Raw genomic sequence first — 27525 nt, 5'->3', positions numbered from 1 at the left:
CAGGAGTATGTATTTGGACTGGCCCATAATTATATGATTTTGGATTATGTGTTTTTCCTGCATACATTTTTCTCAAGATTAAATAAGAAGTTGAGATTTATGCTCATTTTGCTTATGTCTTGCGTTTCAAAAACACTACAGACATTTTCCATAAGGTCTCCCATTCCAGAGTTGGTTTGAATTATTTTCTGATTGCAACATCTGAAAAGCATATTCAAGAGTAAGGGGTGGATTTTAAAAACATATGGTGGGGGGCGGCTAGGTGGAGTAGTGGATAAAGCACCGGCCTTGGAGTCAGGAGTACCTGGGTTCAAATCTAGTCTCAAACACTTAATTACCTAGCTGTGTGACCTTGGACAAACCACTTAACCCCATTTGCCTTGCAAAAAACTAAAAAAAAAACATATAGTGGAATCTTGATCTTATACTCCCTTATTGTTATTTCCTGTAAATCAGCACATATATGGGATCCTACAGGGATGAAAGTCTTAGAACTTTAAATGAGCATCTGTTAAGAACAGGCACTAGAACAAGAGTAGGATGGAAGAGCATTCATTGGTCAGTATATTGAATCTTTCTGCGTTAGTTACTACCTTCACTGCTTCATCTTTCTGGGATTTTTTTCCTTGAATAGATGATGAGAGTATGACAAATTATTCACTCTGCTAAGAGACAGAGATACAAAGAGAAGCCATGAGATAGACCATGCTGTCAAGGAGTTCATATTCTTAATGAGGAAAGGAATATGTAAAAGAAAATTGTTTCATCCTACAGATGAAGTGGAGGGTCAGATGACAATACTAGGGGTTTATAGAGCATAGAAGTGGGACAGATGGCAAATCCAGGAGATCCATACAAAGTCAGTGTCAGAGGAAAGAGTAAGACTTGGTGGTCTTCTATCTTACTGGAAGGGATACAGTAGGTGATTTCCAACTCATCTAAGCCTTGGGAACCATAAAGCAGCCCTGCTGGGATCTGGGCATCCCCAGCCAGAGAAGGGGGAAAAAATAAGGTGGAAAGGTCATAGTGATAGAGTGTATTCCCACCAGATCATCCTGCATGGAATTATTTTTAAAATAGTGAGAGTCAGTTGTCACATGACATCAGGGTGCCAAACATAGCTGGTTGTTGTTTTCTCCCTCAAAATTCCTGTTTTTCTTTCTTATAAATTATCTGTTTCCTTAGAGGCTGCTGTGATCTTTATCCTCCTCTAAAGCCAACAACAGCTTTCTCTCCACAATATGTTTGACACAAAACACAGTGTGGAGAGAAATATAGAACCCAGTGAGGTGGATGAGGGTTGGTAAGGGCAAGTGATAGATGAAGCTTGAATTGAATCTCAAAGCATGCAGAACTGCTTTTAAAGTATTTGCATATTCCTTAGGCAAGAGCCCTGCAATCTATTTTCATTGTTGATGGCTCTAGGCTTTAGAGGGATTTAGAAAAGATCAGTGAACAAGAATTGCCCTGGTCTGGGAAAAGAAGTTGATACACTATATCCTTTTAAGGGAAGTTTTTGATTGTACTTCTTTAGTGAAGTCATTCTCTCTGCCTCAAGTAAAATAATTCTCTAGAACTCAACTTCATCAGGTAATGTTTGCAAACATTTTTATTTTTTGAGTAACTTGCTCAAGGTCACATACCGAAGTATAAGTCAGAGGCATGACTTTTTTAGTTCATGATGGCTCTGAGACTGAGTCACTGTGTATATGCAGTGTCTTTTGAAAACGATGATAATGACATCAGAATTAACCCAAATGTAGAAGAAACTTCAAATCAGTGCATGGATTTAATTCTTGGACTTTTTTTTCCCCCAGAGAACCTGTATTCTAGTCTTGGCTTTGGCACTTTCTAAATTTGTAGTCTTGGTTTACTGAATCTCACTCTCATCTGTGAGTTGTGACTTGTTATGATGGAAAATAATGCAAGAGAAGTACTTTGAAGAGTAAAAATATTTAAGTATCTAAGGATTTAGAATTTCAAAGAAATGGGTAGCCTCTAACCAATCTAGATTGTAACTTTTAAAAAATATTCATTTATTTTTACAACTATGCCATGGTAGTTTTCAATAATCATTTTTAATGGCAAGGTTTTGAATTTTAAACTGTTCTTCCTTCCTCCCTGCCTTCTTTCTCCTTGACAGAAAGCAGCCTAATATAAGCTATAAATGTATAATCTTTCTAAACATAGATCCAAATTAATCATTTTATAAAAGATCCAAATTGAGAAAAAATTAGAGAGAGAAAAAAAGATGTAATATATAAAACAACTTTTAAAAATTGAAAATAGTAAGCTTTGTTCTGCATTAAACTCCTTTTCTGGATATGGATGGTATTTTCCATCACAAATCTTTTAGAATTGTCTGATTATTATACTACTGAAATGTACATGTCCATCATAGTTGATCCCAGTGTTACATTTAGTGTGAATAATGTTCCTCTGATTCTGCTCATTTCACTTTACATCAGTTCATGCAAGTCTTTCCAGGTTATTCTGAAGTCCCATCCCTCATGGTTTCTTGTAGAACGATAGTGTTCCATCACATTCATATACCACAATTTGTTTAGCCATTTCCCTAATTGATGGGCACCCTTTAATTTCCAATTCTTTGCCACTATGAAAAGAGCTGATATAGATATTTTTGTATATGTGGATGTTTTTTACTCTTTTTTAAAAAATCTCTTTGGGATACAGACCTAGTAGTAGTATTATGTGCATAATTCCAAAATGGTCTCCAGAAAGGTTGGATCAGTTCATTGATCCAACATTGATCATTTTCCTTTTTGGTCATCTTGGTAAATCTGATAGGTATAAGGTAGTACCTCATAGATTATAACTTTTGATATATTATCTTAGTAGATGATCATTGAGAATTGCTGTGATGGGAAAAGCATTTCTCTGAAGTACTATTTGCGATGAACTGCTTTTATTTTAGTTAGGCTGCAACAGTTACCACTAGACTCATAATTTTTGCTTAGCCATAGAAGATAGAGGGTTGGTCTCAAGTCAGGAAAACTGGTTTTAAGTCCTGCTCCTGACCAATACTGATTGCATTAATCTGAGAAAATCACTCCCCTAAGCAATTCTCTAAGAAAATTAATAGAAATTTGCTTTCATAGAGAGAGAATATTCTCACCAGAAGTATCATTTTCTGATGAAATCACAGACCTAGACCAGATTATTAGGCTCTCCAAAGCTTAAATATCCTGCTTTTATAGCCTTTGAAAACCTAATGTCACCTTTAGGCAGCAGTGAGGCATTAAAATCTTCAGTGGAGGAAAAATCAGAATTATAATTTGTAGGTCATCTCTGAAGGCAGTAGTAGGAAAAGAGTGCTAAGTTGTAAGTCAACAAATATGCAGTCATGAATTATTACTGAAAAATTGACTAACTAGATGACTTGAGGCAAGTCATTAACTTTTCTAGGTCCAAATTTCTTTGTCCAGAAAAATGAAGAGATTAAGGTTAGGTAACCTATAAGGCTTTATCTAGCTTTAAAAATTCCATTATTCTCATTTTCTTGTGGATATTACTTAGAGAGTGACACAGTATTTTTTAGTGAATGATATCAGGAAGCTGTTTTTGAAGTATATAAAACTTGGGTTCAAATCCTCTGATATGTACATACTCATTGTATAAACTTGAGCAAGCCACTTAATATTTTATTGCTTGAAGGCAACTGTCTAAGACTATAAATTCCAGAGAAAGAGGTAGAGGAAATTACTTCTCTTGAGCATCCAATCCTGATGAGGAATGTAAAGGAGGGAATAAGTATTTACAAAGGACTTATTATGTGCCATAAACTAGTCTAATCACTTCAGAAATATTATCTTCTTCTTCTTTTTTTTTTTTTGCAAGGCAATGGGGTTAAGTGCCTTACCCAATGTCACACAGCTAAGTAATTATTAAGTGTATGAGGTTACATTTGAACTCAGGTCCTTCTGAGTCCAGAACTGGTGCTCTATCCACTGCGCCACCTAGCTGCCCCTATAAATATTCTCTTTGATCTTTACAACAACCATGTGGGGTAGGTGTTTTTATTTTGCAGTTGAAGAAACTGAGGCAAATATCTAGGATTACACAGTTAGTATCTGAGACCAAATATGCACTCAGCTCTTGACTCTATCCACTCACTGTACCACCTAGCTACTTATGATAAAGAACAGGTAAAAGAAAAAGAGAGTTAACTATTAAGGTTCTGCTCCAATGACATAAAGTTGATAGACTTGGAGTAAGGAAGAGTTGAGCTTAAATCTCACCTCAGATACCTGCCCATTATGCAAAAGTCACTACCTTAAGCTTGGGCAAATTTCATAAATTCTCTGGGCCTCAGTTTCCTTTCCTGTAAAATAAAGAAGTGGGATTCAGTGACTCCAATGTTTTTTCAGTTCTTAATCCAGAATCCTATGATTCTTACTTTGGAGTGGAGGTGGCTGTTGGTCTTCAAAAGTCAGACCAATGGAATACTAGCTCCAGGAGCCTCACTAAGTAGGCTCCCTTTTCTGCTTTGTTTAAATTTTCAGGTGATCAAGCTGATCCTTGTAAGTTCCAAGCCTGCAATGAGTTTTCTGAGTGTGTGGTCAACCGCTGGAGTGGAGAAGCAGAATGTATATGTTATCCTGGTTATCAGAGTCTCCAGGAACTCCCTTGTCAGAGTGTCTGTGAGCTACAGTCAGATTTCTGCCTCAATGATGGAAAGTGTGACATTATCCCTGGGCATGGGGCCATTTGTAGGTATGCCATGAGCTGGTATTTTTGTTTCACAGAGCTAGAATTCTATCTGTTGCAAAGTGTATATCTGTAACAGTTTGCATTTCAAATGGAAGCTGGTTCAATGGATAGAGTCTGGGGACTTGGGGTCAGAAAGGCCTGAATTCAAATCCAAACTCAGATATCTACTAACTGTGATCCTGGGTAAATCATTTTTTGACTCAGTTTCCTCACATGTAAAGTATAGATATTAATAACAACTGCTTTGCAGGTGGATGTGAGGACCAAATGAAATAATAATTATAAAACAATGAACAGTTGTTTCAGGTGTGTCCAACTCTTTGTGACTCTACTTGGATTTATTTTTCCTTTTGCAAAGATACTGTATTAGTTTGCATTTACTTCTCCTTTTACAAATGAGGAAACTGAGGCAAACTAGGGTAAAGTGACTTGCTTAAGGTTGCACAACTAATAAGTGTCTGATGCCAAATTTAATTCCAGTCTTCCTGAATCCAAGAGTGGGTATTCTATTTACTGTGTCACCTACCTCCTCCTGTGCCTGGTGCAAAGTAAGAACTATAGTAATGTGAGCTCTTATTAAGTAGATGGTTACTTTGTGTAGTTCTTATGGAAGACTCTACTCTCTTACTTATGCCCAGTTTCATCAATTAGTTTGAAGTCTTTGGGAAGGCCAAAAGAACTTAAGGCAATATTCCAGATAAAGATGAAGCAATGGGAGGGAACTTTGTTGGCAAACAATCTGCATTTAATCTTAATTTGTTAGGGAATCTTAGTTATGCAATGGTTAAAGATAATAATAATGATAATGATGATGATGATGATGATGATGATGATGATGATGATGATAACAATAACCTAACAGGCATAATGTTTTTCAGGTTTACAAGGCATTTTCACATTTTTCATTTGATTTGTTTATTAGTCTTGGGAAAAAAAAACACATAGTATTATCATTTAAAAACTAAGGACAGCCAGAATCAGAAATGCTAAGAGACTTGATCAAGATCATATAGTGAGTCACTTAAAGAAACAGGATATTTATACTTGCAAAATATTTTTCCACAATAACAACTCTGTGAGGTATCAGAAGCTATAATTTTTCCAGCAATACTATCTTATCTCCCATCCATTATCACAAACAGTTTATGCGACTGCTCTTATAAATTTTTAAAGACTCACTTTCACTCTTTTTTTACCAGGAGCTATTGGCAGTGGCCAATGGAGTGTTGCCCTGGCCAAATCTCACTGAATAAACACCTGCAGGGACCATCAGGGAAAATTCATAGCTCAGGAATCCTATGCAAATCCTCTTGAAATGACTCACATATAATGTGAAAAGAAAATTCTTCACAACAATCTCAAACCAGAGTATGTTGCAACTGTGCTCATTCCATGGGACCTCTCCCCATGCCTGTTCCATGGATTAACCACTGTTACAGTCACTTATACCTGGATTCTACTCCTTTCTCTACTATATACCTCTAGAGTTATGTGGCCCTGAGTAAGCCAGTGATCTCTCTGAGAATGCAATTATTTCTGAGGAGAAAACTGGCAGTGGATAATGCTGCAGGGTTCTATTGGGTCTACATTGACCCAAGACAGTGGGGTGGTGGGGTGGTGGTGGTAGGGGAGTGTCTTCCTAACTATTAGCCAAAAGAGAGAAAGAGAGTGGACTTTTCACCAGAAGAGCAGTGTTTTAACTATTACTGATCAAAGAATGGATGGGGAGCCATGATACTGTCTTTTGTTCCACTTTTGAAAAGAGAAAATGAAGAGAAAAAAGAAAAACCTCTTTGGGTCCATTGAAAGGGAAGAAAATGAGCCTGAGAATAAACCTAGTTTACTCAACTGAAAGGAAAGAAAGGGGGAAAAAGGAAAAAGAAACATTTGTTAAGCATTGTACTAAACACTTTTCAATTATGTCTCATTTGATCATTGCAACAACTCAATAAGGAAGATGTTATTATAATTCCTATTTTATAGTTGAGGAAACTGAGACAGAAAGAATTAGGATCTGAGTCTCTATTTAAGATCTCCCTAATGCCCAAAGCCACTAAGAGAGAGAGATTGAAAGAAAAAAAGCTGAATATCAGGGTACCTAAATCCTGCCTACAACCTTTATTCTCTTCTGTTAAGTCACCAAGTTCTAGTCCTGTTCATTCTTGCTATGGTCTAGTCCTGCTTAGCTCTTTTTTCTTGAGGGTTGGAGGCAACATTGAACTCTATCCCCAAACTGGCATATCCCCATTTTTCAAGGGACAAATCAGATTTGGATTAAGGTCTTACCCTGTTCATCAACAGAAAGTAGTCATCTTGAACCTGTTCAAATGGAAACATTAAGGAAGGCTCTTTGCTGAGACATATTGTTCTGGGTAAAGTCAGGGAGATGTTCGAGACATAATAACTCTGCCTTACTCCTCCCATCTCTTAAATTCCAAAATCCTGAAGATAACTCAGTATCATTCATCAGTTATGTAGCAAGAATGACTAAGAAAACAATTATTATTATCCACTTAAATTTTTTTTCTAATTTTTAATTTTATTTATTTAAGGCAATGGGGTTAAGTGACTTGCCCAAGGTCACACAGCTAGGTAATTATTAAGTGTCTGAGGTCAAATTTGAACTCAGGTCCTCCTGACTCCAGGACTGGTGTTCTATGGACTTCACCACCTAGCTGCCCCTTATTATCCACTTTTTCCAGGTGAGAGTTTAAGTCATTATAACAAGGTCATACAGCTATGAAAAATCAGGGGTGGTATTCAAATCTGTGTCTCTCCTGAAGTCTTCCCAAAGTAACATATATATATATATATATGTATATTATACCTATATATTCCTATATACTCTATATACCATATTATTATATTTTCTTTGAAATATCAGGAATTTGTTTCTACTGTGGGACTGAATAAAATACAAATGATAAATTACTAGATTAAGGTTAACTTCTCAACCTGGGAAGAGAGAAAGCTAACAGAAAGATGTTCATCTCTGAAAATAACCAATGACATCATGTAGTAATATCATGACATTTGTGTGAATTGGCTTTAAGTGAGACAGAACACCATAAAGTCATCAGTCTCACTCTTTCTCCCAAAGTCATCAAAGTTTGATAACAAGACAAAAATTCAGGATGACTAGTGATGACTTGGGTTACAGTGGATGACCTTAGCATCTTAGATGTCTGACTAAGCTCCTTTGTTAACCTTTATGGATATTAGAACAAAATATTCTCACACTCCTTCTACTGCAGGAAATCTTCATGTGTTTGGCATAGACATACCCCCAAATCACTGATGGTTTTGAGGCCTTTCTATTACCCTTAACTTGGTTTAATCTGTTTGTTGAGATAGCTTTTACTTGAATGTGTATCCTGTGCATGTCACAGTTTTTTGGAACCATAGGTGAGAGCTGGATAAGAGGTGGGCAACAAAGGTGGATGAGCAGTCCTGGAGAGGGCTCAACAAGCCCTCACACAAGAGGTACTAGATTCCCCTGTACATCCCATTAAGAAAGATATAGAGTCAGAAACAAGAGGAAAATATGTGTAAAATGAATAGGATAACTAGCTGCCAAACAAAGAATAAATAGAAGGAAATGATCCTTTCAATGTAACATTTATATGATGTATACTAGAAATTTTTTTTATGATATATAGAATGTTCAATAAAAAATAAGATTTCTGATCAGAGGCTCTAGAGCTGGAAGGAAGCTTAGAGATCAACTAGATCATACCCCTTTACAGATGATATAATGAGGTTAAAGTCTATTGTCATACAGCTTAGATAGATTGGTAGTTCATAAGAAAGAACCTTAGGTTGAGAGTCAGGCTAATTTGAGTTCTGATCCCTGTTCTACCACTAATTGACTCAATGATTTTAGACAAATCACATAAAGTCTTCAAGCTTTAGTTTCTTTATCTATAAAACAAATGATTTGAATGGAAAGAACATTGTACTTGGAATCCCAGGTCCAGAATTTGAATCCTGGCTCTCTACAACTTCCTAAATAGAAATGAGATAGCAACTTTGGGGCAAATTGTTTAATTTCTTTTGTCCTCATGTATATATATATATGTATATATATATATATATATATATATATATATATATATATATATATATATATAAAATGACTTCTTATGCCCTTTCCAAATCTTGATCTGGGATCCTATGAAATAAACATATTCTAAGGTCTCCTTTCAGTGGACAGTTAGAAGGTATAAACTAGAGTGCCAGACCTGGAGTCTGGAAGTGTCCTCAGACACTTATTTTCGGGATAGCAAATCACTTAACCCTGTTTGATTTAGTTTCCTGAACCAGAGAAGGAAATGACAAACCACTCCAGTATCTTTGTCCAAATAAGTTCAAATGGGTTCATAAAGAATCAAGACATGACTGAAATGATTGAAAAGCAAAAACGTCTTCTTTTAGTTCTAACATTCATCACTTTTAGCTAAATCATTTCTTCTCTTTGTTCCTTACTATGATAGCTACCAGCGATTTTGTAATTGGACCACTTTTCTGAAGAGTGCTTTTTCTGGTGGGGATTTTAATGTTCTAGGTGCCGTGTGGGTGAGAACTGGTGGTATCGAGGTGAACACTGTGAAGAGTACATGTCAGAGCTCCAGGTGATAGGAATTGCTGTTGCCTCAGTAATTGGCTTTCTTCTTGTAGTCTTGACTGTCCTCTTCTTCCTGGCTAGGACTTTGAGAGACCAGTATATGAAGAGGGAAAGAAAGAGTGCCTTTAGGTAAGTGAAAACACAGGTCTTGTTAGAGTGACTCCATTGCTCCATTTTATGTGAAGAAACAAAATGGTTGCTTTTTTTGTATCATCTCAATGAATTGTAATCATAGATCAGAAATTTGGACAAGAACTAAATCATAGGGTTTTGTTTTGGCAGATGTGGCTTTATCTGGGTGGGTGGGGAAACAAACCACTGTTTTGAAGGGAGAGCTCTAATATGTTTTGGATCACATGGATCACATCCGTGAATATTCTCTATCCCTTTGTCTCTACTTCAGATGTTAGCTTCTTTATAATTATATTCCTATCCCTGAGGTAGGTTGGTGGTATAGTAGATGGACCATTGGATATGGCCTTAGATATGAAGCAATCACGGTTAAGTGACTTGCCCAAGGTCTCATATGACACAACTATCTGATCACAATCAGGGCCATCTCCAGTCATCCTAATTCATATCTGACCACTGGACCCAGATGACTTTGAAGGAAAAAATGAGGTTGGTGACTTAGCACAGCACCCTCTCATTCAAATACAATTCAGATTCTTGTCATAGCATCACCTCCCTGATGTCCTGGTTTTCTTTGAGAAGGAAGGACATTAGATGGAGCACTGAGCCTGACGTTTAGAAGACATGAATTCACATTTAATCTCAGACCCTTCCTAGTGACCCTGAGAAAGACATTTAGCTTTTTCTCATCTTAGTTTTCTTTATCTATAACATGGGGTTCATAATAGTATCAGGGTTACTGTGAATATCAAATGAAATAATTATTGTAAAATGATACATAGTAAGAGCTATATAAATGTTATCTATTTTTACCATTACTATTACTATTAAATTATCTATATGCTTCTAAATTGATTTGCCTTCAGAGCAGTCCTTTTTTGTAATGTATGCTTCTAGAATGCAAAAATGAACACACTCATCAGTCAGCCAAGTACTGGATATAGTCACGCATATTCATTAATGAATAAATATTTGGTGATTAAATTTGATACTTCTGATAGGCAAGTATTTGCATTCAGTCTCTAGGGACTGCCTCTCTATTCCTTCTTGAGGTCCAAATTCAACTATTCTGACTTAGATATAAAGTTGACAGTGCTCTGGGCGGACTATGTTGCATGCTTACAGCAGGAGTGGCGACAGCCCCGCATCTCTCGAGAGTGGTGTGAAGTACAACCCGGTGTTTGAAGGTGATATCACTGGATATGACCAGTATGAAAGGAGCTACCCTCAACTTACCTCCTACAGCTCTGCCAGTGGAGAGGTGCCAACTGCCTTCAGTTGTGAAGAAACCAGGCACATCTATGAGGACAGTGGACTTAGCAGTGAGGTGTGTGACTGTTCTTCTGTGGATTCTCTCTTTTGTTCCCTCTCTTTCCAACTAGATATAAGTGTATGTGCACATATAATGTATAAAACACATGCATATATGTGCATGTATAAATATACAAATGCATGCACATGTATATGTGAATGAGATACATGCATATAGTATGTAAGAATGTATTAGAAATATAATGCACATATTATACATAAACACACATGCCACATGATTATATCTATATATGTTTATAGATATGTACAATGAAAGTATTTTGTGGTTATTTGTGTTGATAACATGAAACATACACAAAATGCATGCACAAAGGATATATAATACATATGGTATAATGTTGAGTAGTATGAGTTTAAATATGGAACTTCTATGGAAAAAATATAAAACACCTTCTTTCATCTTTATTGAAGATATATAAAATTCAGCAGCCTCCTTTTCAGTCCCTGTTAATACAGAGACTGGGAAGAGAAGGGATAATTTTTTGGTGTTTTTTTTTTTTCCTGGGGCATAAGAGGGAAAGTAGTAGAATGTGATAAACTCCCTTTAAAAATGTTTTGTGGTTATTTTGAGATTTTTCTAAAGCATTTTCTGGCTTTTTTTTAAAAAGGAGATTCAAGAGAGAGCCAGGATTTTTGAACTTTAAGCCAAAGACCAGCAGTTTGCAGAATTTGTGAGACAACATCAATGTAAGTATTTGGAATGTTGTCTCTGCCCAGAATCTTTTGAAATTTGTGTGGTAGTAAGGCTGCCATCATTTGTTTCGTTGTTTTCATTTGTATGGCATGTGTGACTAGGGTGGGTGCCTATCCTGATTTTAGTGATATTCCCTTTAGAAAATTCTTAGAGTTGAGCACTTAGTTCTGGCCTTAAGCTCTCATATATCCCATCATATCCTTCCACTGTTGAATCTTACCACATTCATTTCTCTAGGTCTCTCTGTTTGCCCTTGTTCTTATATATCTTGTTAAGGAATAAAATAAAATATCCGAACTCTAAGGGACCTTTGAGATCATCTAGTCCAACTCTTACTAGAAGCAAGAATCTTCTCTATAACTGAATGTTGGGAAAACATTTAGTCTCTATTAGAACTACTCCTCTATCAGGGACCTGAAGGCACCCTTCCTCCCCTACTCCATTCCATCAATGGACTGCCTTGTTAAATCTTTTTATCATTCCATTTATACATTCTCCTCCTCTCCTAAAGCAAAAATACTTTGTTACATTCTTTATTAAAACTTGTTTCTCTTTTTGGCGGGAGGAGGCAAACAGGGTTAAGTTACTTGCCCAGGATCACACAGCAAATAAATGTCTGAGTGGCAGTATTTTTCAATATATACTGCAAGATATGCTTCCTGTCTTGGAGTTACATTATTTTTCTGCATTCACATTTTTCAGCATACAACTTGAGAACTTGCTTGTAGATACTTTAGCTGGTTATCATCTTCCTCTCCACCTTAGGTAATGTGCTGGATTTTAGAATAAAAAAGAGGAACTAACCTGGGAAGACAGCCATGGAATGAATACGCCAAAGTACTGCCCTATAACCTGAGCCCTCTGCCCAGATTGGGTTGTATGTTTCCATGCTGCTTATCTTAAAACCTCAGAAATAGTGGATTGGCTCCATGTTACTCTTATTTACTTCTCTCCTTTGGCATCACTGTACTCATCTATTTTTTCTACCTGTGATCCTTTTACTCAATTTTGTTTTAGGGAAACAAACATAGTTTTGCAATATCTCCTCTGTGGTGCTGCCTCTGAAAGAAACATACTGTTATTTTTTTTTAAAAAAAATTTAATTTTTATTTAAGAAAATGGGGTTAAGTGACTTGCCCCAGGTCATACAACTAAGCAATTTTTTTACATGTCTGAGGTTGTAGTTGAATTCAAGTCCTCCTAACTCCAGGACTGGGGCTCTATTTAATGCACCACTTAGCTTCCCTGAAACACACCATTCTGTAGTATTTTCGTAGATTAGATGGCAACTCCTTGAGCCCTGGCTCTGGTCCTGGGTTCAAATCTTACCAATAATGCTTAAATGATTATTGTGTGTATGTTCATGTTTGGGGGCATGGGGATGTGTGTGTTTGGACTTTTGGATAAGTCCTTTATTCATCCTGGGCCTCTGTTTCCTCAAATGTAAAATGAGGCAGTTCAGCTAGATGATCTCTGAAGACTTTTCCAGCTCTAAATTTGTGATCCTGTGAATATAGGGAAACAAATGTGTTATTGAAACTATTAAAAAAGGAGGGAGGAGTCTTTGGGACACATCCTGCATCCTCTGATAGTTTTATCAAGCCTGCTTGAATCCTGAATCTGTATTCCTGTATTCTCAGGAGTTTTTTAAGTATTAGATAATAGTGTAATTGAAGCTGATCCCCACATCCTCAGAAAAAGAGAGAGAGAGAGAGAAGAGAGACAGAGAAAGAGACAGAGTCAGAGAGAGAGAGAGAGAGAGAGAGAGAGAGAGAGAGAGAGAGAGAGAGAGAGAGAAACAGAGACAGAGACAGAGAGACAAAGACAGAGACAGAGACAAAGACAGAGGCAGGGAGAGACAGAGTGTTAGTTTACTGGGAACTACCAAGCGCATGAACTGCCAAGGGAAATTATTAGTTCAGTTATTTTTGGACCAGACCTGTGATTTCATTGGTATAAAAAATTTCTGGTGAAGAAATTTCCAAACTTATAAATCTATTGGAAAAAAATGAGCCCTATATAATAGAAATAGAATCCTGAACAGTAATCCTAAAAATTTTAGACCCACACCTACTATTGGAAGGAGAATAGAAATTTTTATTTTTATATTCCTAATACTTAGAACAAAGTACTTTGCAAACACTTGTTAATTGTTTTATGGCATTGTGGAAGTTTCAGGATATTGTTACTTTACCAATTAACTGGGGTTCCTCTGCTTTTTCATTGTAGGAAGCTGCTGTAACAATATCAATTATGAAAGAAAATTGGAGGAAGATTACCTGCTATAATTGTAATGCGGTGTGGCAGTACCAATGTCTGTTACCAATGTCTGAACTGTATTCTGAGGGCACATAAGAAGCATTCTTTAAGCTTGGTTGAGTTGGGGAAATGTCTCCATGGAGTCCATTTTTTTCCTCCAGTTAAAGTTTCAGGCAGTTTTTTACAAGCTTCAATATGTTTTTAAAAAATCAAATTGTAAAAATATATTGTACAAAGACAAGGGTGTAGGATGTATATAATCAGTTGTGTTTTGGAGTTAAAATTACTATTAAATTTTGTTCCCAGTTCTTTTATTGACCTTCTTTTTGAGCACATCATTTAATTCTCTGTGCCTCAATTTTCCAAACTAAAATATAGGGTGAGAGTACTGTTTATATATACATATATATATATATATATATATATATATATATGTGTGTGTGTGTGTATATATATATATATATATATATATATATATATATACACATATATATGTATGTTGGGAGATCTAATAGCTATTTATAAGGTACTTTTGATAGCTAGATGAAAAGGGGAAAATTGCAACAATTTTAATTTTTTTTGAAAATTAATTCATGGTATTAGTAGGAGAAACAGCTCACAATTTAGTTGAGATACATGAAAGTAAGACTAAAGGGGAATAAGATTGTTCTTAAGACTTAACTGGTCCAGAACACTATTTGCAGCCACTGATGTTTTTTGATTGTCCAAGGTATAAATGTCTGGTATATGAGTAGTTGGTGCTTCTCAGAATTGAGGGACTTCCCACAAGTCAACAAATTCTTCTGATGGGTATACCATGCAGCAAATGATGACAGGGAGAGCTAAGTGCAAGTAAGCCAATGCTATATCTTTGCTGCATAACCTTTTCATCTTATTGTTGAAGTATATTTCCATTTAAAAACTGTTAATTTAACTGCATCTCATCTAATACCAATCTAACAATGTCCTGAATGTCCTGAATCAGACCTAGATCAGATAGAAGCTGAATGTTAATATTGTTTGAACCTAATAATGCAGACTCTTTCTAATAAAAACCAAAAATACCTTTTGATATAGCATGGTGGGCTATAATATTCTAACTTTCAAAACTCAGGAGTTTTTAGATGCAACACTCATTATGTCTGTATCAAAGTTAATATTTCTTTTTAAAAAATAAATGTATTTATTTATTTTTACAACTATATGAAGATAGTTTTTAGCATTCATTTTTTTTGTAAAATTCTGAGTTCCACATTTTTCTCCCTCCTTCCCTTCCCTTCCCCTCTATAGTAAGTAACCTGATATGTTATACATGTATATATGACTAACATTTCTGAAAAAGAAGTCAATATCCAGGTAGAATGTAAGTTCCTTGAGGGCAAGGATTGTTTTTATTTTTGTCTTTGTATTTTAAGCACCTAGCATGATGCTTGGATGTAGCAAGTATAAATAAATGTTTATTGAATTGAATAGATTCATATACCACAGTGTCATAGATTTTTAGTATTTTTTAAAAAGTTACCATGTTATCAATAAGTAAATTCCTCAAAGGAGAAAGATGAGTTTTATTATTCTGAGTTTGGGGACCTTAACTCACAGAACTAAGGATGATCTTAGCCAATTAATTGGTGGATGTGAGTCTGAACTCAGAGGAACCTTGATTTTCCTGCTGACAGACTCTGGCATGTTGCAAATCACAATGCTTCACGTTCTTGGTACTTCAGTTTGGAAAGTACCATTTGGCTACCCGACAGTGTGTTCTTTGTTTAGCTAGAGTAATAAAGAATGTCACATATTGGCAAAGCCAGCCTTTTGCTATTTGTTTCCTTGTGGAGTACCTAACGTCTGATTCCATTTCTTCTTACGTTAATGCTTAAGGAATGACAGGATCCCACTGCTGTGCTTCTTTTCATTTTGCAGACAGGAAATGTCTGTCACCTATGTTCATTCAGAATCAAAATAGACAGAATCCTCTTTCTCTAGGGTGTTCTTTATTAGTCTCTTTTGCAAGGAGAAAATGGGGGGGGGGCTAAATAACTCCTACTATTAATATTAATTAGCAAATATATAATAAGTTTTTTTTAGGTTTTTGCAAGGCAATGGGGTTAAGTGGCTTGCCCAAGACCACACAGCTAGGTAATTATTAAGTGTCTGAGGCCAGATTTGAATCCAGGTACTCCTGACTCCAAGGCTGGTGCTCTATCTACTGTGCCACCTAGCCACCCCAAATATACGATAAGTTTTTAAAAAATATTTGGGGGCAGCTGGGTGGTACAGTGGAGAGAGCACTGGTCCTGGAGTGAAGAAGATCTGAGTTCAAATTTGACCTTAGATACTTGATACTTAACTAGCTATGTGACCCTGGGCAAGTCACTTAACCTTGTTTACCTCTTCAAAAAAAAGGTTTTATCCAGGTAATTTTATGCCAGGCTTTGTGACATAAAGCTTCTGTTCTCTCTCCCCTATAAACTCTATTAAAGTGTTCTGAAATTTATCTACTTTTGATTTTTAATACAATCAGCCAGGAACTTTATAGCCATAGGAGGAGAGTTCACATTGCCTGATATATCAATAAATGAATAACCATCAAATGAATAACCAATTTAATGAGGAAGACTATTTGTTGAAAGCAAAGACCTTATAAGCTTAAGGTACCGTAAAAAAGCCACTGAAAACATTTGGAAATATTCAATAGTTTCAGTAGTTTTGAAAGACACAAAAGGTATATATATATATATATATATATATATATATATATATATATATATATATTAGGTAACTCCTTCCACCATGTACTCAGTTCTCTTCAGCAATAATATTACAATATATTATAGTAATATGTATTTATGCATATTTATATATATATGTGTATTTGTATATATACACAAACATACACACATTTCTTTAAGTGTAAGTGCATCTATTTTTCTGTATAATGTTTTAAAGAAGGAGACATGGAGTACTACTGCTCCCAAAAAGGAAACCCACTTCAAAAGACCTCTCTATATCAAATTCAATCTACTTATGGAAGATTCTCTAATACCTGGGAGACTTGGAGTAGTAATTAAGGCATCTATGTTGTAATGAATAAGTTGTTGACTATAGAAGCAGAAAACTCTGACTCAAATCCTAATTGTACCATTTTCTAGTGGGGTGTTCTTGGGCAATTTGCTTTGCTGCTTCAAGTCTGTAAAATGAGCACAATAATATTTGTGCTATCTATTTCACAAGATGGTTTCATAGAAAAATATCTTTTAAAACTTAGAGAACAATACAATAAAAATGTGAGCTGTCATTTCAAAAGACATTGATTGCTATTGTTTATGGTTCTTGTGTTGATCCCAGATGATATTTTTCCCTTAGAGATCATATGGTGGAGAAAGCTTGGGATTTGAAGTCCAAAGACTTGACTTTTTGCTGTTCTTATGACTTAGAGCAATTTGCTTAGTTCCTCTGTATCATCCTTTCCCCATCTGTAAAAATGGGGATGGGGGTGGGGAGTAGGGATTATTCTAGATGATCTTCTAAAAGATCCCTTCCAAAGCTAAATTATATAAATCTTAAATTTTATTGCAGTACTTTAGATTTTTCATTTTTCATTCTACCTTGTGTCACATTTACTCAGCTATACTAGATTTTAAGATCCTTGTAGGCAAGGACTGTCATTTTATTGTATCCATAGCACCTCCAACAGTGTCTCACTCATAGACATTTAATTACTTTATCTCATTAATAATAATATTGTTTCAGACACCAGTGTAAATTTCCAGATTGAAAGAAGTGATGTGATTGAAAGAATAAAGAGGAGAAAAAAACTTGACACTTTAATGATTAATGTTAGAGCCTGAGTTCATACCAGTGATATGTGCTAAAGAATGTGTATCTGAAAGATAAAAGGAATAATGTAGGTAATAGTCTTTCAAACATTAGTAATAACACAGAAAAAGCCAAAGGTAGGTGACATGTTAAAGTAAATAACTAAAGGGGAAACCTGTCAATTCTTGAGTTTTAATCCTGTCTCTATCTCTATTTTCTTTTACATGACCTCTCCTCTTATGTATCACTTGCCAAATCATTTTCCTTTAGTTAAATGCTTCCTCATATGCTAAATGAAAGCATTTTGTAATTGATCCAGGTAATTAGTCTCAGTTTGGGGACCAAGTAGTAACATGAATAGAGCACTAGACTGGGAATCAGGAAGCTTCATCCCTGAGTTCAAATCCAGTCTCAGACATCAGCTGTGTGATCCTGGCAAGTAACTTAGCCCTCTCTCTACCTCAGTTCTTCATCTGTAAAATGAACTGGAGAAGGAAATAGTAAACCAATTCCTATCTTTGCCAAGAAAAACCCAAATAGGATTACAAAGAATTGTATATAACTTAATAACAACACAAAGAATTAATTGCATTATTTAGTCCCTTTTCTATAATATTTAGGAATTTTCTAAAAGATCATTTTTGCAGTAATCCAGTAACAAGACCAGAAATTTATTGAAGGATATTGGAGTCACAAATAACCAGTCCACAAATGGAAAGGTTGGTTTCTTCAAAATAATTAAGTTTTCTTTGCATCAAATATAGCCTATAGAATTCCAAAGTCCTGTGCGGACTGCTATGGGCTGCACAGATTCTTGTCAGAGTCCTTCTCAACAGACTGATCCTTCACCTGAAAGATGGTCATCTTTCTGAGAATCGGTGTGACTTTAGAAAAGATCAAGGAACAGCTGATGTGGTGTTTGTTGCCTGACAACTCCAGTGCCAGGAATAGATGTATATACGACATTTGTAGATCTGACCAAGGTCTTTGATATAATCAATTGTGAGGATTTATGGAATATTATGTCAATATTTAGTTGCCCAGAGAAGTTTATTGGTATTGTGCATAATTTTATGATGACACATGCATGTCTGGATTTCAGATAATGGACAATGCTCTCAAGATTTCCTAGTCACCAATGGAGTGAAACAAGGATGTGCCCAGGCTCCCAAGCCTTTTAGCCTAATGTTTTCAGTCATATTATTAAACACCTTCATTGAGTATGAACATGACCTCGAGGTCAGCTACCACACTGATGGTAAATTCTTCAACTTGAAAAGGCTACAAGCCAGGACCAAAGTGGAAGGAGTGTTGGTGCATGATCTTCTGTTTGCAGATGACTGTGTTCAATGCAGCCTCTGAAACTGAGATAACAAAGTTTGGATCTATTCTCTGTTGCTTGTGCTAATTTTGGTATAATAATTAATACCAAGAAAACATAGGTGCTCCACCAGCCAGCACCACATCATCCATATTGTAACCATCAACTACAGCAAATGGAGAAGTTTTACATACTGTGGACAAGTTCACTTACCTTGGCAGTGTTCTTTCCAGGAGGTACACATTAACAATGAGGTTGACACAGGAATTGCCAGAGCTTTCTCAGTATTTGGGAGGCTCCAAAAGAAAGTGTGGGAGAAGAAGAGGTATTAGACTGACTATCAAATTGAAAATCTACAGAGTTGTCTTGCTGACTTGATTTCTATATGCCTGTGAAACTTGAACAGTCCACCTGCCATGTTAGGAAACTGAATCACTTCCATTTAAATTGTCTTAGGAAGATTCTGAAGATCACCTGGCAGGAGAAGATACCAGACACTGAGGTCCTTTCTCAAACTCCCTAGAATTCTACCATTACTACAGAGGGGGCAACTACGATAGCCTGGGCACGTTATTAGAATGCCAGAAGTATGCTTGCCAAAAAGACTATTCTATGGAGAACCCACACAGGGCAAGCACTCATAAGGGTGCCAGAAGGGGGAACACTTTGAAGGTCACTCTTAAGAACTTTGGAATTGATTGTGTAGCATGGGAGATACTGGTATAGCACTGCCTAGCATGGTGTGCACTCATCGGAGAGGGTGCTGCATGCCATGAAAAGGGAAGAATTGGGATGGCTAGGTGGTGTAGTGGATAAAGCACTGGCCTTGGAGTCAGGAGTACCCGGGTTCAAATCTGGTCTCAGATACTTAATAATTACCTAGCTGTGTGGCCTTGGGCAAGCCACTTAACCCCATTTGCCTTGGAAAAACCTTAAAAAAAGGAAGAATTTAAGCAACTCAAAGGAAACTTGGCATACATAAATTTAGAGTATTTACCCCTGGTATTCACATGGACTATTTGTGCCCAACCTGTGGTAGAGCATTCTGAGCTCCTATTGGACTGATCAGCCACACTGTAATTTATCTCAAACCATGATGTCACTTTGGTCTTCTTTGATTAACAAAGGACAAGAATCAACGAACACAGTGTGGAGAATGATTACAACAAATACTCTCTTAGTTTTCCCCATGTTTACAGAAGAAAAGTCCCATTTCTGCTGTAGGATGCCATGTCTTAAATACTTTTCCTGCTTCCAGAGTCTATACTTTTTGACAATTAGAAGTTGGAAACCAGATTTTTGACTTGAAAACATCAAAGCAATGAGAACAATGGGGTAATTGGTATATCTGGTAAGAATAAGAAATTACAGCAATCCTTTATAAGCATTTTCTAATTCTACATGTACATAGTATGCTTCCATAAATTGCACTTTCCCCCTCAGATTTGGTCCCCAGAGGGTGACTCCCTCTCCCACAGGTTCTTGAGGTTCTCTGTAGGGCTATACTTCTAATACTTTTTAGTCCAAGGATGGGAAATCTTTTTTTTTTCCCTGCTGAGGGCCATTTGGATATTTATAACATCATTTATGGGTCATATAAAATTATCAACTTAAAAATTAGCCTGCTATATTTAATTCATTCACCCCTAGAAAGTTTCTAGATTTAATGAATTTCTAGTCCTGCCTGTGGTTGCCTTGCCAAGGCCAGATCAAATGATTTCTCAGGCCTTATACAGCACACAATCAGATGTTCCTGATTTAGTCCATGAGCTCCTATATATGTACTTCCCATAGTCAGTAGGCACAATTACCTTTAGAGAGACATTTACTAAAAAGTATAGTAAAATCAATAGTTATAAAATGTTCCTCCCTAGAAAATTGGGATGGAATCTCCTACAATATACACAGTCTATGTTAAAAGAGTTGATAACAATACAGTGCTAATGAAAACATGTGTGGGGAACACTTGAGATCATGGGTTTTAGAGTTTGAGAAGGATTTAGATAGCTCATCTATTTATTTTTTTATCTATCTATCTATTTATTTATTTATTTGTCTGTTTGTTTGTTTATTTATTTAATCCATTCATTCATTTATTTATTTATTTTAATTTCAATTTTTTAAAATTTTTTGCAAGGCAATGGGGTTAAGTGGCTTGCCCAAGGCCACACAGCTAGGTAATTAAGTGTCTGAAGCTGGATTTGAACTTAGGTACTCCTGACTCCAGGGCCGGTGTTCTATCCACTGCACCACCTAGCCACCCTGATTTAGATATTTTTTAATCAAATTTCCCTCTTTTACTTATGAGAAAACTGAGACATAGAGAGGTTAAGTCAATTTCCCAGGTAACAAAATAAAAGTGTCTGAGGCAGGATTCTAACTCACATCTTTCTCCCTTTGAGTTCAGCATTCTATCCACTGTCCCTTTTAACAAGGAACTTTTCAATTGCAGAACTGTAGGTCCTGGAAGTCCTTTATCTTCTCAAGCAACAATCCTCTTTGTGGCCCAATTCTTGCTTGCCAGTCTTAAGTCTCAGTCTCAAGTCTCCAGCTAGCTCGATCTTCTGTTTCTTTTCTTTCTTTTTAAACTACTTCTCTTCTCTATTTCTCTGTATTTACATCTGTATGGAACAGGGGTTTCTGTTTCCTCAAATGGGTCTGAGATTCTTTATTTGTTGGCTACAATGTTTTGCTAGATGCAACGGTTGATGTGAGAATGAAGAGGGAAAAAATTCTTTCCTTCAATCCACCCCTACACTGGGATTTTACTTCCTAACTACTCTGAGCCTTAATTTCTAATTCCTACTTTTCAAACTTCTTGCTTTTTAAATATTGACCCAAGAGGTCTGACTGATTCACCTAGATCTTTCTTTCTTTTTTTTATTTTTATAATTTAATTTAATTTAATTTTTTTAAATTCTCATTTTGTACAATTTTTTTTACATTAATAAAATATTCTTGTTTAAGAGTAAACAAAATGCCCCTCCCCCATGAATATAGACTTGCTTGGGTGATAAAGGGGAGAGAAAAAAAAATTAAAATAAAAAAAATAACAGTAATAATTGTAGGTATGGCCAGGTGGCGCAATGGATGAAGCACCAGCCCTGGAGCCACGAGCACCCGAGCCCACATCCAGCCCCGTAGACCCAACAATCACTCAGCCGTGTGACGTGCAAGCCACCCGATCCCCGCTGCCCTGCAAAAACCAAAAAGAAGGAAAAAAAAAGACCCAAAATAAAATAAAATAAAATAGTAATCAGAGTAGGGGTGGCTGGGTGGCAGACAGAGCACTGGCCCTTGAGCCAGGAGCACCTGGGTCCAAATCCAGCCTCAGACACCCAAAGATCACCCTGCTATGTGACCCCAGGCAGGTCACCCAGCCCCATTTGCCCTGCACCCTCCCCCAAATAATAATAAAAAATGTGCTTCAGTCTTTGGTCCAACACCAACAACTCTGTCATGGGTGGATCACATTCTTTATGGTAAGTCCATCGCAAAAGTTGCTTCCATATTTTTCCAATGTTGCCATTGCTGATCGCAACTCCCTCCTTTCTTATTTCTCCACTACCATGTACTATATTTTCTCCCTCCTTTCACTCTGACTCTGCTATAGGGTCGCTGAGGGGCGCAGCAGACAGATCCCTGGTCCTGGGGCCAAGAAGCCCTGAGCCCCCATACCACCCCTTAGGCCCAGAATCCACCTGGCCCTATGGTCCTGGACAGGCCTTCCAATCCCAGCCCCTTGCAAGAAGTAAAAAAGAAAATGTGTTATATCTGACCAATCTCCCCCCATGGTCCATCCTCTCCTTTATTCACATCCCCACCCCTTCCCCCGCTCGCCCCTCCTTCTTACTCCAGATGCCTATACCCCATTGAGTATATATGCTGTTTCCTCTCCTAGTCACCTCTGATGAGAGCATAGGTTCCCTCATTCCCCCTTGCCTCCCCCCTTCCATATCATTGCAATAGCTCATTGTAATAAAAAAATCTTATTATATGAAATATCTTGGCCTATTCCCCCTCTTCTTTTTCTTTCTCCCATTCCATTTCCCTTTTTTTCCTATTGACTCCATTTTTACACCATATTTTATCTTCGAATTCAGCTTTCTCCTGTGCTTCAACTATAAAAGCTCCCTCTACCTGCTCTATTAACTGAGAAGGTTCATATGAGTATTATCAGTGTCATTTTTCTATGCAAGAATACATGCAGTTCATCATCATTAAGTCCCTCATATTTCCCCCCTCTCCTCTAATCTCCATGCTTCACCTGAGTCCTGTATCTGAAGATCAAATCTTCTGTGCAGCTCTGGCCATTCCAACAGAAACATTTGAAATTCCCCTGGTTCATTGAAAGTCCATCTTTTTCCTTGGAAGAGGACATTCATCCTTGCTGTGTAGTTCATTCTTGGCTGCATTCTAAGCTCTTTTGCCTTCCAGTATATTGTATTCCAAGCCCTACGAGCTTCCAATGTAGTTGCTGCTAAGTCCTGTGTGATCCTGACTGCAGCTCCACGATATTTGAACTGTGTCTTTCTGGCTGCTTGTAATATTTTCTCTTTGACTTGGGAGTTCTGGAACTTGGCTATAATATTTCTAGGGGTTGGTTTTTTGGGATATATTTCTCGGGGAGATCGGTGGATTCTCTCCATTTCTATTTTGCCCTCTGCTTCTAGAATATCAGGGCAATTTTCCTGTAGTAATTCTTTGAAAATGATGTCAAGGCTCTTTTCCTGATCATGACTTTCAGGTATTCCAATAATTTTTAAATTATCTTTCCTAAGTCTGTTTTCCATATCAGTTGTTTTGTCAATGAGATATTTCACATTTTCTTCTAATTTTTCATTTTTTTGGTTTTGAAGTATTGATTCCTGATTTCTGGTAAATTCATCAATCTCCCTGAATTCTATTCTTTGTCTGAAGGATTTGTTCTCCTCAGAGAGTTCTCTTATCTCTTTTTCCATCTGTCCAATTTTGCTTTTTAAGGCATTCTTCTCCTCAATAACTTTATTGAACTGTTTTATCCATTTGACCTAAGCTAGTTTTTAGCATGTTATTTTCTTCAGCATTTTTTTGGATTTCATTGACTAAGCTGCTGACTTCATTTTCATGTTTTTCCTGCATCTCTCTCCTTTCTTTTCCCAGTTTTTCTTCCAACTCCCTCATTTGATTTTCAAAGTCTTTTTTGAGTTCTGTCATAGCCTGAGCCCAATTTCTGTTTTTCTTGGAGTCTTTAGATGCAGGAGCTTGTGCTTCCTCATCTTCAGACTGAATATTTTGATCCTTCTCGGGCTCATATGCAAAATATTTCTCAATGGATTTTCTTTTGTTTCTCTGCTTGCTCATTTTCCCAGCCTGTTTTTGGGGTGCTTCCTGAGCTTTTGGGACACCCCCACAAGGGTCTCAGTTTGTGAGGCTCTGTCCTCCCTACTGGTCTGTGAATGACCATATGCGCCCCACTCTGCCAGGGGGCTGAGGTGGGGGGGGCTGCTGTTCTATGGGGGGGCCTAGACTGCGATCAGGATCTGAATGTGGTCAGAACCCCAGAGTCCTGTTCCAGGGGCAGAGGACAGAACTCTGTAGTCTCTCTTCACTCCCCTCCCTCAGCTCAATGGGCTCATGCCCTGGGGGCTCCTGCTTACCTGCTCCACCTGCTTCTGTTCCTGGATCTGGGATGCTGAAAGACCAAGCTGCTGGCTGTGTGCCCTGAGGGCTGGGCTCCATGTGCTTGCTTTGGTAGAGGTCCCCCGCTGTTCTCCTACTTTGTGCTCGGTGCTCCCTGGGGTGCAGCTCAGGAGACTCCCCTGCTGCTGTGAGCTGTGACTCCTAGCGCTCTGTTGCTGCCTCCGGGAGGCTGAAGTTCTTTTACTCTGGTGGGCCACCCCTCTGGTGGGCCACCTCTCCGACCCGGGGAGTAGAGCCTTTCTGCTATTTTTCAGGTTACCTTGAGTAGGAGAACTGCCTCCCTGGGTCCCTTTGTGGGTTCTGTCTCTCGAAAGTTTAGTTAGAGTCCTTAGTTTCAAGTTTTATCAGAGAGCTCCTAAGACTGGATCCCTTCTTGTTGCCATCTTGGCTCTGCCCCCCACCTAGATCTTTCTTATGTGGTGTTAGTTGCCTTCATCCAATAACCTAGGCTCTATATTTACAACAAGTTAATGTGGGTGTTTATTTGCATGTATATATGTAAATTTCTCTCTCTCTCTCTCTCTCTCTCTCTCTCTCTCTCTCTCTTTCTTCCTCCTCCTCCTCCTCCTCCTCCTCCTCTTTTCTTTCTCCATACCTACCTACCTACATATTCTCCCAGGCCATCTATATTTAAGTTTAGAGGCAGAACATAAGGACTACTTAGGAATAAAATACTCTTCATACTCCTAACCACTTTGGAATGTGGGCATTTCTGGAAGGTCAGGCCACACTTTTTTTCTTCCCATCTGACTTATTCCCTAGTCCCTGCCTCAACTTCAGCCTTCTCTTTGTATTGGTGGGAGGCTAGAAGAGAAAGCAGTAGAGGAAGAAGTGAGTGAACCTTATGTTGGACTCTTTTTTTGCCTAGGACATAGGAAGATAAACCACAAAACTCAATTTAGATCTCCCTTTTGGGAAGTTTATAAAAATTATTAGTAATGGAAATGATAAAGTTCACTATTACTTTTTTTTTTAAACTTGGAACCTAACCAGAAAAACTGTGGTACTTTTAGACCAGGAATTTAACTTTTCTTTTCTATATCTTTATACCAATACCTAACTCTTATTCCTCCATGTTTACATTTCCTCACCTCCATGCTCACAAATAAGGCAGCATAAAGAGCCATTAGTTTGATTAGGTTTACCTAACTGGCAAAAATTCAAACTACTTAATAGAAATGAGAAAACAAATTTTACATAACAAAATATGCTTTGGAAACAGCTTCTTCCCCACTCAGGCAGGGCAGAGGGTTATAAAAAGGAAGACTGTACTTCACTGATTTTACCAAATGAAAAAGTCAACAACCACCATCTCATTCTGGTCACTGAAGGCACAGCTAGCTGCAACTCCCAGGGCTCTGGCAAATGAAACCATAGATTATTGCACCCTGGACCCAGATAGCAACCTCCAGGCTCAGTGGCCCAGAATTCCATAGATTATCCTACTCTAGTTGTATTTGGTTTAGAGTTTACTGTAGTCTTTGTCCTTCCCATAGGAAAATGTGATGTTTGAAACTACATCTCCCAGAGACTCAGACCTCCAAAGACCCCCTGCCTGCAAGTATCTACTTCAAAAGCATGTACACTGGCAAAAAAACTAGGCATAGACCCACATCTCACATTCTATATCAAAATAATGTCAAAATGGGTATAGGATTTAGACATAAAGGATGATCTATAGACCGATTAATAGATCAAGAAATTATCTGTCAGATCTATGGAAAGGAGAAATTAATGACAAAACAAGAAATAGAGTACATTATAAATTACAAAATGGATGATTTTGGCTATATTAAATTGAAAAATTTTTGCACTAATAAAACCAATGCTGCCAAAATTAGAAGGAAAACAGGAAGCTGGGAAACAGTTTTCAGATCTGACCTCAGACAGTCTATGTGAGCCTGGGCAAGTCACTTGATTCTGTTTGTGTCAGTTTTCTCATTTTTAAAATGAGCTGAAGAAGGAAATGGCAAACTACTTCAGTATCTTTGCCAAGAAAACTCCAAATGGGGTCATAAAGACTTGGACACAATTAAAGTGACCAAACAACAAAAAGTGAGTATATTATATATGCATATATGTATATATGTACACATGCACATATATATATGTACATATGCATATATATATGTGTGTAAATAAGAGAGAGTAGGAGGGAAGGAAAATGGAAGTAGGTATTACAAGCATTAACTGCAATGAGATGAACTTAAGTAAAGGCACCCATTGAGAAAAAAAATACTTCTTGAATCCCTTTTTTGGCAGGATAAAAATGTCTTTTGGTTCTATTTCTAATTTCTGATTGTAAGACATATAGAAATTGACTTTGTTCAATATTGGGAAGTATAATTTTTCCTATTATAGTACCTTGACATTGTGAAATGGATTAATCCAGCAAAATGGGAATTCAGAAAAGGCTTGTCAACGCAGCTTGAAACAGAGTATGAGATGGTGCATTGGCTGTCGTGGGACTCTCATGGAAATGCCCCAGAAATGTAGGTCTAGCACAGTGTAGAGTCACTTATTGTTCTGAGAAATTATGGATCTGAATGGGTTCATGAGAAGTCATTCCTACTCCTCTTCATCCTCAAGGTCTGATTAGATTAAATCATGCCTGAGAGAGACATGTCCTGTGGACTTTGCAAGTTCTGAAAAAATGATTTTATGAGAGCCTCAGGAATTGACTTTAATAAATCAGAGTAAACTCTCATTTATCCTGAATGATTGGGGATTGGGCCTTCTATTTTATCAAATATTTTGATTTAACTAAGAGGTGATAGAATGTAGTAGAAAGAGCAATGACCTTGGAGTCAGGAGACCAATATTTAAATTCTGCTACTTCCTACCTTTGTGGATGAGGGCAAAGTTTTCAATTTTGGGTAGTCTTAGTTTTCTCCCCTTGAAGATGAAGGTGTTGCCTAGATTAAAGGAATTTTT

General features: G+C 37.2%; 1 protein-coding gene across 1 annotated transcript in view; it reads left to right on the top strand.

The window, feature by feature from the left end:
* IMPG2 (interphotoreceptor matrix proteoglycan 2) overlaps window positions 1-27525 on the top strand; it is a 216666-nt gene that overhangs the window by 83218 nt on the left and 105923 nt on the right. Inside the window, 4 exon segments of the mRNA XM_074210988.1 lie at window positions 4524-4734; window positions 9296-9484; window positions 10613-10814; window positions 11428-11506. Of these exon segments, the coding sequence (XP_074067089.1) occupies window positions 4524-4734; window positions 9296-9484; window positions 10613-10814; window positions 11428-11506 (681 nt within the window).

The sequence above is a fragment of the Macrotis lagotis genome, chromosome 1, assembly GCF_037893015.1.
Source record: "Macrotis lagotis isolate mMagLag1 chromosome 1, bilby.v1.9.chrom.fasta, whole genome shotgun sequence".
Taxonomy (NCBI): Eukaryota; Metazoa; Chordata; class Mammalia; order Peramelemorphia; family Peramelidae; genus Macrotis; species Macrotis lagotis.
Note: the sequence above shows the minus strand (reverse complement) of the source record. Positions and strands in the feature narration are given on the sequence as shown.